Genomic DNA, 18,731 nt, shown 5'->3' with positions numbered 1-18,731 from the left:
CTCATGCGGAAGTTACGTCACCGACTGCCGTTTCATAACATATATCCCATTGCTTCAAATGCTTATAAATGATGTATTTCTTTACTGACCTGCGTATCCCCCGCAGAACAACTCGTTATCGTCGTAGTCCACTGGATTAGGAAACCCCAGCCTCCACATGCTGTTTCGTGCAGGTGGATCCATAAGCCTGGCGTGGCCTTCTACACCGGCCTGTCGGAGAGCCTGGAAAAGAATAAGAAAATCGAGTTCCTGTACAAAAGATATCAAGGGAAGAAGACGACTTGTTCTTTCATTTCTTGCTATTATACACAAGAAATACTGTGAATCAATAAATAATAATAATAATAATAATAATAATAATAATAATAATAATAATAATAATAATAATACTTAAATTACTATCATTATTCGTGCAGGTGGATCCATGCGCCTGTTATTATTATTATTATTATTATTATTATTATTATTTCCGCGGAGCAGAGAGGATAAAGAAGCGTGAGTGGTAAACGGCTGGTCAAAGGACTAACCAAAATTTAAGTATTGCTAACAAACATCAAAGCTGAATTTTATTTCTAGTATTAAAGTGTTTTGAACATAAATACAATCAGCAAAATACCTTAAACTCTTTACCAAGGAGCTGACAAGCTTGAGAATTTACGTATGTCAATTCAGGAAAGTATACATCAGGAGCTTGTAAACTCAGAAATCTACAATACTAGTTGAATAAAACTCACTTTTTGTACTGGAACAGTTAAAACCTTTGACCCACAGGTCTTCAGAATTTTACAAGAGGAGGTTAAACTTAACACATCCGGAAATTTACATATTTAGAGAAAGAACCTTGGATTCCAGTAAGTTTTACAAGACACTGGATTTCGAATCCTGGAGTTAAATTTATATTAGTTTACAAGGTGCCCCTTGTGGGCTATGAATTTTCACACGTGACCACATCAACAGGGACCATTCTTGAAGCTGTGCACATTTATCACTACCTAATTACCTATGCTACCCTCGGAATGAATATAAATTTTCAGAGGCGGCCATAAAAAGAGAAGGAAGGTTACATTTACAAGGCCGAAAGTAAAAAAAAAAAAAAAAAATGAAATGGAGGTGTAAATTCGAGCACTCCAAAGTTATTTTGAAGCAGAGGCTAAGCCCATGCTACCGGGAAACTAAGCAAGAGAAACATTTAAAGCGGAAAGGCGCGTAGTAAAGTTTAGACGGTTAGAAAACTTAGACACTCCACATTAACACAGAGGAAGGTTTACGAGGGAAACCACTCTTGCTCCCTTACATTTCAACTATTTCCCATAAGGATAATAATATATGAAAGTTCGAAGATTGAAAGGAAAGTTATATTTCATTTAGAAACGAGAAAACCTACATTTTGTTTGAGGATAAAGCCGTCGACCTAGTAATTACATACTAAGGGGAACGTAGAAATCTGTCCTATACTGAGGCCCACGAGAGTTCGAGTCTGACGTTTAGCGCCAACGGCGAGAAAAAGTTGACTAACGCTGCTCGAAAATGGTCTGTTGCTATGGCAACGATAACAGCGATGCCACATTTAAGGAAGCTATCGCCACGTGGATTGGCTTGCTCTCGGTCACTTTTGTGATATTATTCAGAGTGGTATGAACTGTGCTGCTTTATGTATTTTCGTGTTTGTTGTCTGAATATTATTTTAATTGTTAGTTTAATGTTTTGTAAGTTAATTAGTGGTTATCTGTACATTTTTATTCTGTATTTAACATGTGCATTTGTTGAGGTTATAGTCAGAAACTGCTGATTTTATTGGTGATTATGAAATCTAATATTTACCTGCAATGACGTTTTCTGTTTTAAATGTTGGAATTATTAGCACGAGCTTAGGAACGTGTGAACATTTATTGAATTGAATTAGGCCTACATGTTTTATTTAACACTTACGTGGAGGTAACTATGGCAACGGAGTGTACTTTGTAGTTGCTGCTTTCGCCGCTCCAATATCTGACTCCAACACTCGTGGGTCCAACTATAGCTTCACACGCAGTACTTTCACTTAGATTCTAACCCCAAATTGGCAGGTTCGATCCTGGCTCTGTCCGGTGGTATTTGAAGGTGCTCAAATACGTCAGCCTTGTGTCGGTAGATTTACTGGGACTTAAAAGAACTCCTGCGGTACTAAATTCCGGCACCTCGGCGTCTCCAAAAACCGTAAAAGAGTAGTTAGTGGGACGTAAAGCAAATAACATTATTATTAGCATCTCCTGAAAGAGATCTCCTCTCTCCCCCGTCAGGTGGAACACAGAATAACGCTGCCGCACTATCGATTCACCTTTACATAGGGGTTCGGCCGAATAAGCTAGATGTTTCTAGTAAAACCCCTTTTTATTGGCCCAAGGGATAGGAAAATCAACTTCATATTAAGCCATTTGATAGACGGATTACCTTTTTTTTATACAACTGGCTTTACGTCGCGACACAGATAGGTCTTATGGCGACGATGGGATAGCAAAAGCCTAGAAGTGGGAAGAAAACGGCCGTGGCCTTAATTAAAGTACAGCCCCAGAATTTGCCTGGTGTGAAAATGAGAAACCACGGAAAACTATCTTCAGGGCTGCTGGCAATGGGGTTCGAATCCACTATCTCCCGGATGCAAACTCACAGTTGCGCGCCCCTAACTGCACGGCCAACTCGCCCGGTACGGATTAATTTAATGACAGTTTTGATAACTTCGGATAATTAAAATAAAACAATAGAACGTCAACAATTTTTTCAACATCCAAATACAAACATTCCCCATGACAGGTATTGGAATCTGAACCCACGATTGCTCTAAAACATAGATATCAGACACATCCGGTCCTCGGAGGAAAAACTTCTATAATTTCACAAAGTTCTCAGTTTTTACTAGAAATGAGTGCACAGTAGGAAAATGCGCTAATTTTACTTGACGGCGAGGCCTTACTCATAGTACAACAACAACAACAATAATAATAATAATAATAATAATAATAATAATAATAATAATAATAATAATAATAATAATATAATTTAGATAAACTAGAAATACTAGAAAGGCGAATCATGAGGAAAATATTAGGCCCACAAAACACAGCAGAAGGTTGAAAATTACGAAGTAATGCTGAAATATATAAAAAAAATAGAAAATATATCAGATGTAATGAGGAAAAGGAGACTTATGTTTCTTGGACATTTATATCGAATGCAAGAGAGTAGATTAACCAGTAAGATTTTCAGATATTTGTGGGGTAAGAAATCAACGACAAGCTGGGTCAATGAAGTAAGAAAGGGTTTAGAAAAAAACAATATAACAACAGAAGAAATAAATAATAGAGAAGGCTTTCGGGAAAAGTATTGAAAATAGAAGGATTCCAAGGTAGGAAAGTAAAAAAGACTGGTTCAAAGTGGTCTGAAGACAAAAAGAAGAAACACAGTGAACAGATGAAAGCGTACTGGAAGAAAAGGAAAGAACAAAGAAGAATGAATTTAAATTGGCACGTGGTCCTCTGGTGGCCCATTCGAAATAATAATAATAATAATAATAATAATAATAATAATAATAATAATAATAATAATAATAATAATAATACTCTACCTAATTTTACCATCACTAATTCTAATGTTTATTATACTTTTTATGAAAGAAACACAGAAATTTAAAATTTCTTCTGTGTGGCAGTTTCCTCTCATTAACAGCTCGATTCGTATTAGGCATAGCAACCAAATCTTTTTTAGCAAACATTGGTGTAGCTTCTCCGAGTGTGATCCAATTCCATTCTGAAGACACGTGTTTTAGTGGATTCCTGACGTCCTTGGACCACGCCCTGTCCGAGCGATGTGGGCACTGCATACCACAGGGCATGGTCAGGGTAGTGTTAGCACAACTCATCCTATGTCAATGACCTCACCTGCACATAAACACTGACCTCTCAGACACGGGCTATGAGAGGTTGTTTTTAGGAATTGACTGGTCCACTGACTGTGGGTGTTAGAGACGGTAGAGCAGATTTTAGCATTTTAAAACTAAGAATTTAGGTTTTAAAAGTTAAATTTAGTGTTTAGTAGTTTGTAGCGTTTTAAGCCTCTCTTGCGAATCATGTTGATGACATTATTGGGAAAGCATACAGATCGTTACATGTCATAATGAGGCTACTTAAAGGATGCAACAAAGAATTAAAAGAAAAAAGTTACTTAAGTATGGTTCGTCCATTATTGGAATATGCAAACAGTGTTTGGGATCCCCACCAAGAATACCTAATAAAAGGACTAGATAGTGTGCAGAGGAAAGCAGCAAGATTTGTAACAGGGGATTTCAGGAGAAACAGTAGTGTATCAGAAATGTTAGAGGAACTTGGGTGGGAAACTTTAAGTACGAGAAGGGAGAAAACTAGACTTATAGGATTATATAGAGCCTATACAGGAGAAGAAGCATGGGGAGAAATCCGTGAGAGGCTTCAGTTGGAAAATAATTATATTGGCAGAACTGACCACAAGTATAAAATTAGAAGGAATTTTAGCAGAAGCGACTGGGGTAAATTTTCATTCATTGGGAAGGGCGTGAAGGAGTGGAACAGTTTACCAGGTGTAGTGTTTGGTCCTTTTCCAAAATCTGTACAGGTATTCAAGAAGAGAATAAACAACAACAGGGAAAAAATGACATGTTAGAGGGCATTCGACCAGTGCAGGTTATTGTAAATAAAATATGTGTGTTAAAAAAAATTAATTCCATCCCCTGGTCCGTGGAGTTTGGACAGCCAAAGTAGGGGACTGTCTGTAGGGGTGAAGTACAGTGGGGACTTCGAGGGCCCTGGGACCGCTACGGTAGTTGTGAAGGCCCTTCAGGAACTCTGAAAAGTGGTGGCAAAAGGGGGCTCTGGTTAAGACGCAGCAGGTCGTTATGCTACTTAGGTTCCAAAATGGGTAAAAAAAAAAGTAAATAAATGCAATGTAAATTTTAATCTTATACCAGTTGCATAGTATTATTTGAAGTAATTCCACACACTGTGTATGAGTTGACTATGTTTGTAAGTATAGGAGATATTATAAGTAGAATTTTGTAAACAATATAAATTTATTAAGGATGATCTGTTTGTTTAATAGAAAACAATTGTTAGCATAAATTGTATATTATTGTATTCTAGAAAAAAAAATTCTCTTGTTAATTTAAAATTTAGTGCTTGACAATAATGTATTTTAGTGTACCATTTGCCACCGAGGTAGACACCTCATTTGCAAATAAAGAGATTTTGATTTGATTTTGATGTGACGTTGCCGCGGTGGGGAGGCTTCTGCGAGCCAGTCACCGCCTACTCGATATACATCCTATGGCTGTTTCACCGCCGTCTCAATCTTGAGACGGCTGTGGGCAGTTTTTACTGCCTGCTCATTACAACATTCTGACATGGCAATAAATGAAAGACTGCGTTTACAAATACCCACGGTAGGTGGCAGCTCCAAATAGTCGTGCCGGAATGAAATAACGGAAAACAGGGTACAAACTGTACTTCTTTTCAGTGAAAATGGTGTAATAAAGGGCACTGTATTTGTTGGCGGAGTGCTTCTCCCAAACATTACGAATATGGGCCGAGATCAAAATTCATACAGTCACCTTCACGTAATATATTGGATAGGTATCCAAGAACGATGAAGTCTGGAACAGACACTGCTAATAGAGGAAGGATTGCAAGCAGAAGTCATTAATTTGAATGATCTGAAGAAAGTTCTCTCTCTTATTTGCGACGAAATGGCAGTTAAATTGCGGCTGCTCTGCAATAAAGAAGAGGACAGATTCTATGGACATATCGAAACAGAGGAAGTCTATACAGAAGAAATAGGAATAAACTCTCAAGTCGCCAATAAATTCTTGTGCTTAATAATTCATGAATTGACGAAGAAATTTACGATTCCGTCTGCCTACTTCATGGTGAAGGTATTGCAAGGAAATGAGCTTTTTCTCCTGGTTCAGCAAGTGTTGATGATGATGATGATAATTATTGTTTTAAGGGGCCTAACATTGAAGGTCATCGGCCCCAGCAAGTTTTGAAGGCTGAATTATATGTTATTCGTCATGTGACGGACAAGAGTAGAACAAATACTTCGATGTTAAAGAAATTTGGTGATGGAGAATTAAAGTCATGTTTGGTTCACTTATGTGCTTATCTATAGTCTGCGCACCTTTCAGCGATATTTCTTTGCACGGGTAGGAGGAGTAAGGAGGGAGCTCTCCCGGTTCCGGTAATACTGACAACTGAATGGAAATGAAATCTGAATTGAATCGATAATATGATCGATCGATATGAATTTTCTAAACCTTTATTATCTAAAGCCAACAACTGTGTCATACACACATTATGTAACATTTCTCGATGCGAATCTTGTTCCCAGCATGAATTCTATAGTCTGGCTTTGCTGTGGAAACAGTAACAGTACTAGTACGTAAAGTGTACGCCAGATGTCGCACAGCGATGCATAAGCGATTCATAGCTTGTGTTTCAAAGGTTGCCAATACGAATCTCGAAGATACCCGATGTCGACCTATTCAGCACTTGGGTGTCCATGTATCGCTAAAAGGTGCGTGTACGGTACCTGGATTCCTGCGAAATCTAGAGCTTGTTGGTGCTGCCATCTAGCAGCGTATTCTTCGCAAGTCGTGTTGTGCGTTTGAGTAAGGATAAGGAACTATCACCGATAGCTGCAGTCGCTTAAGTGCGGCCAGTATCCAGTATTCGGGAGATAGTAGGTTCGAACCCCACTGTTGGCAGCCCTGAAAATGGTTTTCCGTGGTCTCCCATTTTCACACCAGGCAAATGCTGGGGCTATACCTTAATTATGGCCACGGCCGCTTCCTTCCCACTCCCAGCCCTTTCCTGTCCCATCGTCGCCGCAAGACCTCCCCTGTGTCGGTGCGACGTAAAAGAACTAGCAAAAGAAGCAACTATCGGATGCATATTGAACAGCCGGTCGTCCCAGTGAAGCACATAGCCGAGCCGTAGGTGCAACCATATCGAATGGGGATCTATCGAGAGACCAGACTAAGGAATGGTTTGATCGGAAGTGGGGTAGCAGCCTTTCAGAAGTTGCAAGGGTGGCATTCTGGATGATTGATATGGCTTTGTAATAATACATGACATGGCTTAGATGTGTTGATACTGCTACACGACTGAAAGCAATGGGTAACTACAGCCGTAACTAACTCCCGAGGACACGAAGTCAGGGTGATGCAGGAAATATTAGTTAAGACAAAGTTTTTAAAGAAAGTAGATGAATATTGTTAATTGGGTTGTAAAATAACTAACGATGGCGGAAGTAAGGAACGCATAAATGGAACTAAGATCTTTTTTTCTCAGAAAAGAAAGTTCCTCATTTCAAACAGTGATAGAGGAATTAGAAAGATGTTTAGAAGGATTTCTTGTGTCGTGTGGCTGTGTATGGAAGTGAAACATGAACAACAGAAAGGAGAACGGAAGCTTTGGAAATGTGGTGTTACAGAAGAATGCTGAAGGTGACATGGGTATATCGAATCACGAATGAGGAGACACTGAATCGTTTTGGTGGGAAGAGACCAATTTGGCTAAATTTGACGAGAAGAAGATAGAATAATGAGATAAATCCTGATGATGATGATGATGATGCTTGTTGTTTTAAGGGGCCTAACATCTAGGTCATCGGCCCTTGATGGTACGAAATGAGACGAAATGCAATGAAAAAAAATCCAAAATCCTCCACTGACAAGAATTCAAAGCGTGAGGACAAAAAATGAACGGATGGATATAAAGTTAACACAATCAGTGGAGACGACCCGCAATGCCTCAGTCTCAGAAACTGACGGAAAACAAGAGTAATACTGACCAAGGGACTGCTTCTATAGCTCAATACTGAATCGGTGAGGCTTGCAAGCTAAAGGGGTCCAAAATATAGATTATCGGCCTCTCATAATGGTACTTATAGCTTGGAAAGTAGAACCATGGTATCTGTCATGGTGTGGTACTAATCAAAAGTATCGTAGACTCGCGGTATTACACACATTATGGTACTACTGACAGGTTATGAAATTCGCACATATAATACAGACCTATGGTGTTCCGCACATAGCGGCGCCATTTACAGGCAATGTAAACCTATGGTTTTCATCACATAAGTGTACTAACCACAGGGACTCGTACTATCCCGTGGTGTTCCAGTGGGTATTAATCATAGGCAAGCCAGAACCCTGGTGTCGCTCATATAGTGCTACTAATCACAGGTACCGTAAAAGCCTGACCGCGCGGTGCTCCTGCGTGCTACTAATCACAAACCTATTTGGTACCTAACATAGTGGTACTACGCGCAAGTAATAGCGACCCATGATGTTCCCCGCATGGTGGTACTAATCACGAGTAGTTTCATGGTTCTAATCCAATCATCCCTTGGTCGCCCCTTTTAGTCGCCTCTTACGACAGGGAGAGGATACCGTGGGTGTATTCATCTGCGTCCCCCACCCACAGGGGGTTGTGTGTTTGGTCCGCGAGAGGTATTTTATTTCCCTCAAGTCCGCCGGCAAGCCGGTTAGGACCCTCCTATCCGCCACCTGGGACGCGCCACGTGGGAGTATCACCTCTCCTCCTGCTACGCCAGCGTAGTAGGTTCGTGGAGAGAAAAATCCTAAGACACCCAAGACTTGATTTTTGAGGGAAGTGTAGACAGTAAGAACGGAAGTGGTAGAGTAAAGCATGAGCCGGCCTGAGTGGCTCAGACAGTTGAGGCGCTGGCCTTCTGGCCACAACTTGGCAGGTTCGATCCTGGCTCAGTCAGGTGGCATTTGAAGGTTCTCAAATATGGCAGTCTCGTGTCGGTAGATTTAAAGACACGTTAAAGAACTCCTGCGGGACTAAATTCCCGCAACTCGGCGTTGCCAAAAACCGTAAACGTAGTTAGTGCTACGTAAAGCAAATAACATTTTTTTTTTTTACATCGTTATGCCCTACTCAGGAGCACGGTTGAACTTGCTTAACTGATGTGTTGGCCTTCTTTTCCTCCCCAAATCTCTTCATCCTCTCGCTGAGCTTCTTCCTTCGTTCTTCTGTCCAGGTTATAGTAGCTCTGGTGTTGAGTTTGTCTTCAAAGCGGTGATTGTCCATTTTTGTTCTGAATTTACATCTGTCCTGTACAATGTCTTCTGAGGTGTTGATTTCCTGGAGATTTGTTTCAATTTCAAGAAGCCAGCTGTTCTTGGTTCTTAATGAAAGGGCCAGGTTGAGAATTCTTTTAGTTAGCCTGATAGTGTTCATTCTGATAATGTGTCCATAAAATTTCAATCGTCTTTTCCGAAAAGTGTGAGAAATTTTTTCACAATGACATATCTCCTGGGATGATTTTTTTTCTCCATATTCCACCTATACAAACTGGGCCAAAAAATTTTCGTAAAATTTTCCTTTCTTGTTTCTCAATGTCTTTGGTTAAAGATCCGCCACCAATGATTAAGGTTTCTGAGGCATATAATGCTTCAGGTTTGATCAGTGTATTATAGTGTCTAAGTTTTGCATTCCGGGATATTGAATTTTTATTATACCTGTTCCAAGTGATCCTGTATGCTTTCTGTAATTTGGAAATTCTTTCTTTAATTGCTTCGCGGTTTAAACCAGAGGGCTGGATAATTTCTCCCAAATATTATTATTATTATTATTATTATTATTATTATTATTATTATTATTATTATTATTATTATTATTATTATTATTATTTGCTAGTTGCTTCACGTCGCACCGACGCAGATAGGTCTTATGGCGACGATGGAACAGGAAAGGGCTAGGAGTGGGAAGGAAGCGGCCGTGGCCTTAATTAAGGTACAGCCCCAGCATTTGCCTGGTGTGAAAATGGGAAATCACGGAAAACCATTTTGAGGGCTGCCGACAGTGGGGTTCGAACCTACTATCTCCCGAATACTGGATACTGGCCGCACTTAAGCGACTGTATTATTATTATTATTATTATTATTATTATTATTATTATTATTATTATTATTATTATTATTACTAAGGTATGTATGTTAAGCAGATAAGAGTAGTTGTAGGATGAAGTATTTACGTAGAAATGAAAAGGTTAGCACATTGGTTTAATGCAGCTCTGCATGCTATCCTGTTCATAGACTCATTACTCAATCAACGCAGCGTTTTGAGATAGAAGTGATATTTACAAATGGAGAAATGGATGTTAAAATATGAATGTATCAAATGCTGGAATTTTCCAGGTTTAAATTCAGCAAACTAACTAATGGAACAAATAAAATAAAAAGGGAAATTATGAACAACAACAAATATGTAAGCTGATATAAACCTGTTTATTCACAAAATATGAGGCGTGATCAAAAAGTTTCCATTTGAGGGCGTTGCTGCTGCGGACATGCAAGGTAGCGCAACTGCGATGCGGGTATATAAGCTCGGATATGTAGGAAAAGGGATTAGTGTGGCAGTTGTGTCGTGCCGGGGTGCGTGCGCTAAATGCGGCCACATTAACTATGGCGACTTTATTATCAAATACGTCCAAACAGGACCAACGCGCTGTTATTCTTTTCTTGGCTGCCGAAGGTCAAATACCGGTGGACATCCATAGGAGAATGAAGACTGTGTATGGGGCAGCATGTCTGTCAAAAACCAACGTTGTGGAATGGTGCACCAAGTTCCGTGCGGATCACGGTTCGACACAAGACACTGTTCGATCTTCGGGGCCAGCCTCATCCATTACGGACAACAACAAGTGGGCGGTGGATGAGACGATAAGGGTAGACTGGTGGACAACTATTCTCTCCCCATGCAATTAACACGGCTTCGGTCCCCTCAAAAAGGCCTTGAAGGGTCGACGCTTCCTGTTGGGCGAGGATGTGCAACAGGTGGTTACGAACTTCTTTACGCAGCAGGACACAGTGTTTTACCACAAGGGCACTGTCGGCAGCCCTGAAAATGGTTTTCCGTGGTTTTCCATTTTCACACCAGTCAAATGCTGGGGCTGTACCTTATTTAAGGCCACGGCCGCTTTCTTTCCACTCCTAGCCCTTTCCTGTCCCATCGTCGCCGTAAGACCTATCTGTGTCGGTGCGACGTAAAGCAACTAGCAAAAAATTTACTACAAGGGGATCTTTAACCTGGTGCGTCGGTGGGATGAGTTCCTCAATGCTGACAGCGATTTTGCCTGATTGGCATCCCGATTCAGGACTGTATGGTCTTCGAACGGAAAATTTTTCATCAGTACTCAAGGAAATAATTAATTTTATCTTATCATCTGGAACTTGAAAAGGCGTCCGAAAGAGTGCCACACAACCTGATATACGCGTAGGATTACCAGAAGTTAAGGTTCGATGGAGTCATATTCTATACCCCAATGTTTTCAGCCAGGTCCGATGCGCTGCAAGAAACTCCGCGACGTTTAATATCCACGTTGGTATTCCTCAAGGATCGGCTTTGTGTCCGCTTCTGTTTATCCTGTGTCTAGACCCCATAGCTGCTGAACTGCAGACTCCACACTGTTGGACACTGGTTTATGCCGATGATATCATGGCTGCCAGCGAAACTGGGCAAGACTTGCGCGGTCAATTAAACGCTGGAAAACTCGCCTCGATTGCTAAAACAGTGAGGACCGGGACAGTCGACCATGAGTGTGGCCAAAGACACGATGGCTCGATACTCTGAAGGAGGACATGTTCTTGGTTGGCGTAACTCCAAACAACGCGAAGGAACAGGAGATGGGGAGAGTGAAGCGGAAAGAACCGGACCCAGCAATGAAGCGGAATGAACACTAAGGAAAAGAAGGTATGAAAGAATTCATTAAAAATTTAACATTAATTACTGTATAAAAACAAGAGCAGATTGCAAACCAACGAATATGAAGTTCCTGTGTAGTATAACAGGAAAGACCAGAAAAGAAAGATCAGAAGAAAGAGATGCTAAGAATTCAAACATAATGACTGAAGTACTTTTAGGCCCATCAAGAGAATAGAAAAAAATTAGAACAGTCCAAACAGGTCTGGAATAAGAAGTAGAAGATACATAGTCTTTCATATAAAGTAAGACTGAAGTGGTGTTTTTACTCTCCGAGACGTAAGCTGCAGTATGAGAGGCGCGCGCATAGTTCTTGACCTTGCAAGCATCAGTCGCCAGTCTGAATCTCAGCTGTTAACATGTTGAGACAGTTATCATGGCAACACCGAATTTTTGTGTATAAAAGTTGTGGTTTCATCTTAATGGTCGTGTGAACAGTCATAACTCTCGCTATTGGTATGCAGAAAATCCTAATGGTGTTTATGAAATCCCTCATTATGGCAGGAAGATTGGTGTTTGGTGTGTTGTTAGTGCAAGACGATTAATTGCGTCTATTATCTTTGAAACGACAGTAAATGCAGAGGGGTACCAAGATGACAGCAGATGTTGATAAACGGGGCTAAAAGTCAGGTTGTGAGTTTCACAAATAGGAAAAGTCCTCTCAGTTTTAATTACTGCGTTGATGGGGTGAAAGTTCCTTTTGGGGATCATTGTAAGTATCTAGGTGTTAATATAAGGAAAGATCTTCATTAGGGTAATCACATAAATGGGATTGTAAATAAAGGGTACCGATCTCTGCACATGGTTATGAGGGTGTTTAGGGGTTGTAGTAAGGATGTAAAGGAGAGTGCATGTAAGTCTCTGGTAAGACCCCAACTAGAGTATGGTTCCAGTGTATGGGACCCTCACCAGGATTACCTGATTCAAGAACTGGAAAAATCCAAAGAAAAGCAGCTCGATTTGTTCTGGGTGATTTCCGACAAAAGAGTAGCGTTACTAAAATGTTGCAATGTTTGGGTTGGGAAGAATTGAGAGAAAGAAGAAGAACTGCTCGACTAAGTGGTATGTTCCGAGCTGTCAGCGGAGAGATGGCGTGGATTGACATTAGTAGACGAATAGGTTTGAATGGCGTCTATAAAAGTAGGAAAGATCACAATATGAAGATAAAGTTGGAATTCAAGAGGACAAACTGGGGCAAATATTCATTTATAGGAAGGGGAGTTAGGGATTGGAATAACTTACCAAGGGAGATGTTCAATAAATTTCCAATTTCTTTGAAATCATTTCGGAAAAGGCTAGGAAAGCAACAGATAGGGAATGTGCCACCTGGGCGACTGCCCTAAATGCAGATCAGTATTGATTGATAGACATTTTGACACCGTTCTTCCGTCGGTTAATGGAAGAAGAAAAATCGCGTGGATGGTTTCAACAAGATTCAGCCCCTACTTATACAGCAGAAGATTTCCTTCTTATAATCTCTAAAGTGTTTGTAGACAGAGTGATCGTTGCTGGTCGATTTCCCCCTCGTTCTCCAGATCTAAGAGTGTGTAATTTTTACCTGCGGGGTAAACTGAAAGAATGAATGAAATCAGAAACATTACAGTGGCACAACTCGCTCGTGCCATCCAGAATGTGGTTACCAGATACAGTGCCTGTATAAGGCAGGACGGACGACACTTCCACCATCTTTCATGAGATCAGTATACACGCTTAAAGCAGGGCGGCCGCGTGCGAAATAAGTTCGGCTGAGGCAGCTGTCGTAGCGCACAGTACAAACACTGTGCGTTCGGTCTTAGTTTATATGAGAGACCACGTAGATGTCCAGATCGTGATGGTGAGTCCAAGTTAGAGGAACAATGTGTAGAATAGAAGGACGTGCGGCGTAATAGTTCGAATCTCGGCCAATTCACGAGGGGCAACTGAAATGCAAACTCACAGTCTTAGAGGTCTCATGTCTCTGTCTACCATAAAAATAGTTACATTAATCTTCATGATTGCTTCGTTTTATTCTTTCAGTCGTTGGCATACAGGCTGATAACCTACCATCGACACCACAAAATTAAAGTAGCTTAATATATTATGTTGTGTCATTGGTGTTCCACTATCATCGTGGGTCAGGTAAATGTAGCTTCTCCAAAGTTCGACCATTATTTTCCGATTGTATCTGTACCTGTAATCTCTCAACTGAAATTCGTTACTTGTGTAGCAAGACAAGCGGAGCTAGTTGTAGCCATGGCGTGTGTTGTTTATGACAGGTCCAGCAGCGCATCGTAACTCATAAAGGAGTGGGAATGGATGTTTTTCTACACGCTTCACTGACTCACAGGAATGACGAGAAATTATTTCTTTGATAGCAGAGGGTTAATGCACAAGCTTGAATCCGAATACGTCCGCGACGCTTGTGGTCCATTAGTTCTGAGTTCGATTCCAGCTGAGTGACGAGTTTAAGACTCTCTTGGGACACTTGATTTTTTACAGTCAGCCTCAATTAACAAGATAACGAAAAGTAGACTATTTAATGAATTACCCAGTCAGTTATCACTGATCTACATTTAGGGATGCCATCCCGGTGGCAGATTCCCTATCAGATATTTGCTCTAAACTTTTCTGAAATAATTTCAAAGGAGTTGGAAATCTATCGAATATATCCCGTGATAAATCATTCTAATATTTTTCTCTTCTTATAAACTACGTTTGGCCACAATTCCAACTTTATCTTCATATTATGTTCCTTCCTACTTAAAACTCAGTTCAAGCTTATTCGTCTGCTGAAAATGAAATGGCGTATGGCTTTTAGTGCCGGAATTGTCCGAGGACATGTTCGGCTTGCCAGATGCAGGTCTCTTGATTTGACACCCGTAGGTGACCTGCGCGTCGTGATGAGGATGAAATGATGATGATGACGACACATACACCCAGCCCCCGTGCCAGCGAAATTAACCAATGAAGGTTAAAATTCCCGACCCTGCCGGGAATCGAACCCGGGACTCCTGTGACCAAAGACCAGCACGCTAACCACTTAGCCATGGAGCCGGACATTCGTCTGCTAATGTCTACCGACAGCGTGAAACATACCAGTTAATAAAGCAGCAGAAGTAAGAAGATGAAGTGTACGAAGAAATAAGACGTAAAGGAGAAGTTGGAGATGAAGATGTCCAGGAGAAGGATAAAAAGAAGACGAAGAGTAAGTTCTCAACTAGATGAAGAAAAACAAGGAGATGAAGTCAAGAAAAAGGAAAGGAACGCAATAAATAATAATAATAATAATAATAATAATAATAATAATAATAATAATAATAATAATAATAATAATAATAATAATAATAATACCTTAGAGGTGCGCAGCTGTGAAATAGCATTCCGGAGATCGTGGGTTTGAACCCTACTTTCGGCAGCCCTGAAGATGGTTTTTCGTAGTTTCCCATTGTTACACCAGGCAAATGCTGGGACTGTTCTTTAATCAAGTGCAAGGCCGCTTCCTTCCCACTCATAGCTCTTACCTATCCCATCGTCACCATACGACCTATCTCTGTCGGTGCGACGAAAAACAACTTAATAATATGTTAAGAAGAATAAGTAAAGAATAAGAAATATATGAGCCATGTCCTAGAGAAGAAGAAAGAAGAAAATGAATAAGATTTTAAGACAAAGTTGAAGAAGCAGCTCTCGAAGAGAGAACATTACTGATTGATCCAGAAGTTCCTTCAACACATAGGGTCATTCAAGTATTCTTCACACTATTCTACAGTAACAGATTTGCTTTTACTTACAACATATTTAAGAATTTCTTGTGCCCATTCATAATCCTGTATATTTAATGAAAATAATCATCTGTATTTCCCCCCAGATTCTACCTTTAAGTACGGACATTACGTACTATATGCACAGAAACACGGTACATACTGCATTTAAAAGTTATGTTGTATAAAAAAAATTGTCCTGACCGAGTGACTCAGAAATGCCCAGCCGATACCATTACAGATGGCGTTATGAACGTTTTCGGATATGCCCATATACGTGTGTAAGGGAGTGCTAAGGAAGGGTTTTATCACATTTTTTAAGTGTTAAAATGAGGGTATATTCGCAATTTAACTTTTTTATTATCTCACAAATCCGTTCTTGCACCAAAGCATTATTCATATAAACTCCTAAAATAAATTTTGGCATTTTTTCTAATTCGACTTGCAAGGGGTGCGAATAGTTGAACAGGTAATTTACAGGAAATAAAATACAACTTCGTTTTTGAACTAAAACATTCTTCGTATAAATACCTAACATACAATTTCTGATTTTTTCGAAATTAGACTTACAAGGGGGTGCAAAGGGTTGGATAACAGTATATTCGAAATTTATATCCTGTTTCGATTTTCTCTGGCAAGAAATAAAATACAACACCTGCTTATAAATGCCTAAAACACAATTTCTGCATTTTTTTGAATTTCGACTTATTCTTATCAATTTATTGTTGTCGACACTAAATTTGTGCAATGTTTGAATACCAAATTAGCTTTTATTTATACGACACTAAGCTATGATTAATTCCTGCCATCGATGAGTAAATCGTTATTAAATACAATCCATAGCCTTTACTTTTAAAACAATCGGGGTCGAAGCTGTGGCGTGTAATGCTAGCATAACGTACTCTAAAATTAGACATCTATTATTTGCCTACAACCCTTTCTGCAGGGAATTTGAAAGCTGGATGAAGTAAAGTATTATGATCTCTTAAATGCAATAACAGCGGATTTACTGTATGTCTATACGTTAAGTCTATCTGGCTAATGTAATTATTCCTTTCACTTCCCGTCCAACGCACACTCGCTGTGTGGCATTTCAAGGTGGCGGATGTTATAAATTAAGGTTTATTAGAGAACTTGTCCAACAATATGCTGATCGTGTGTTCATATGTAGTTAAATATGCATCGTTTGAAGTCCAACGCCACGCTAGCCACAACGTGTTAAACATTGCAATTAAAACTGAACTTCGCTTCGGGGCACTGTCTGCGTCTCAGATGGAATTATCAAACCGTTGAGCGCCTGGGGATAGGCAAACCTTTCATCAAGCTAGCATGACGGGCAGACAGCTCTAAGACGGGATCGCCTGTAGCATTAGGCATTCTGTTGGAACACGCACAGGTGCAGTGTTGTGGATACATGGGTAGGAGCCAGTGATACACACCGGGCAGACTCACTGTTTTGACGGTGCGGCTTTTAACCATGACTGAATCCTAATTTTCTCCCCTCGTTAGATTTCACGGAGTATTTCAAACTTTAGGTCTTTTTAGAGGGAATCTAAGTAGGTAGAAATCTCCCCAATATTTCAAATGAAAATGAAAATCCACCGCCTGTTTTCAGTTTCATCCAGGTTAGGAATGGATCCATCTAGCGGCGAGGATAGGAATTGTGCCGGCTGCCGAAGCCTGTCGCACTCCCCTGGTGTAATGAAATGATACTGGAGAGCATTGCTGGACTGAAAGATGACAGGGAACACCGGGGTACCCGAAGAAAAACCTGTCCCACCTCCATTTTGTCCAGCAATAAATTAAGTTCGCCGTCTCTGTGGTGTAGTGGTTAGTGTGATTAGCTGCCATCCCCGGAGGCCCGGGTTCGATTCCCGGCTCTGCCACGAAATTTGAAAAGTGGTACGAGGGCTGGAACGGGGTCCACTCAGCCTCGGGAGGTCAACTGAATAGAGGTGGGTTCGATTACCACCTCAGCCATCCTGGAAGTGGTTTTCCGTGGTTTCACACTTCTCCTTCAGGCAAATGCCTGGATGGTACCTAACTTAAAACCACGGCCACTTCCTTCCCTCTTCCTTGTCTATCCCTTCCAATCGTCCCATCCCTCCGCAAGGCCCCTGTTCAGCATAGCAGGTGAGGCCGCTTGGGCGAGGCACTGGTCATCCTCTCCAGTTGTGTCGCTGACCCAGAGTCTGAAGCTCCAGGATACTGCTCTTGAGGCGGTAGAGGTGGGATCCCTCGCTGAGTCCGAGGGAAAAACTGACCCTGGAGTCAAAACGGATAAAGAAGAAGAAGAAGAAGAAGAAATTAAGTTTATCCCTCATCACGTGATGTTGAAAAAAATCAGAAAAATGAAAGCAAACAGTAAATAAATAATTGGAGTGACCAGGATTTGAACCACAGAACTTAGCAGTGAGCGGCCGGCGTGCTGCTGCCTGAGCCACGGAGGCTACAGTATTTAAAATATTTAAGAAGGTTTATCTGTAAATAGTGACATCGATTTCACAACACCATTTTAACCATGACAGCCATATTATTGTTGCTTGTTGTTTATTATTATTATTATTATTATTATTATTATTATTATTATTATTATTATTATTATTATTCGTTCATTCGTAATCTGTTTACCCTCCAGGGTCGGTTTTTCCCTCGGACTTAGCGAGAGATTCCACCTCTACCGCCTCAAGGGCAGTGTCCTGGAGATTCAGACTTTTGGGTCGGGGATAGAACTGGGGAGAATGACCAGTACCTCACCCAGGCGGCCTCACCTGCTATGCTGAACAGGGGCCTTGTGGAGGGATGGGGAGATTGGATGGGACAGGCAAGGAAGAGGGAAGGAAGCGGCCGTGGCCTTAAGTTAGGTACCATCCCGGTATTTGCCTGGAGGAGAAGTGGGAAACACGGAAAACCACTTCCAGGATGGCTGAGGTGGGAATCGAACACATCTCTACTCAGTTGACCTCCCGAGGCTGAGTGGACCGCGTTTCAGCCCTCGTACCACTTTTCAAATTTCGTGGCAGAGCCGGGAATCGAACCCGGACCTCGGGTGTGACAGCTAATTACGCTAACCACTACACCACAGAGGCGGATATTACTATTATTATTATCATCATTCAGAAAGGAACGGCGTAGTGTAGCAGTTCCCCGTAATTTCATTTTGTTTGCAAATCAAGTGGTAAAATAAATCAAACAG

The 18,731-nt window shown here is 40.8% G+C and overlaps 1 protein-coding gene across 2 annotated transcripts in view; it reads right to left on the bottom strand.

Annotated features, from left to right (window-relative positions):
• Positions 1–18,731, bottom strand: part of LOC136884695 (uncharacterized) — a 348,446-nt gene that overhangs the window by 39,057 nt on the left and 290,658 nt on the right. For both annotated transcript variants that reach the window (XM_068230002.1, XM_067156971.2), the window contains exon 4: positions 90–222. In XM_068230002.1, the coding sequence (XP_068086103.1) occupies positions 90–222 (133 nt within the window). The remainder of the gene's footprint in view (positions 1–89; positions 223–18,731) is intronic.

The sequence above is a fragment of the Anabrus simplex genome, chromosome 13 (genome assembly GCF_040414725.1).
Source record: "Anabrus simplex isolate iqAnaSimp1 chromosome 13, ASM4041472v1, whole genome shotgun sequence".
Classification (NCBI taxonomy): domain Eukaryota; kingdom Metazoa; phylum Arthropoda; class Insecta; order Orthoptera; family Tettigoniidae; genus Anabrus; species Anabrus simplex.
Note: the sequence above shows the minus strand (reverse complement) of the source record. Positions and strands in the feature narration are given on the sequence as shown.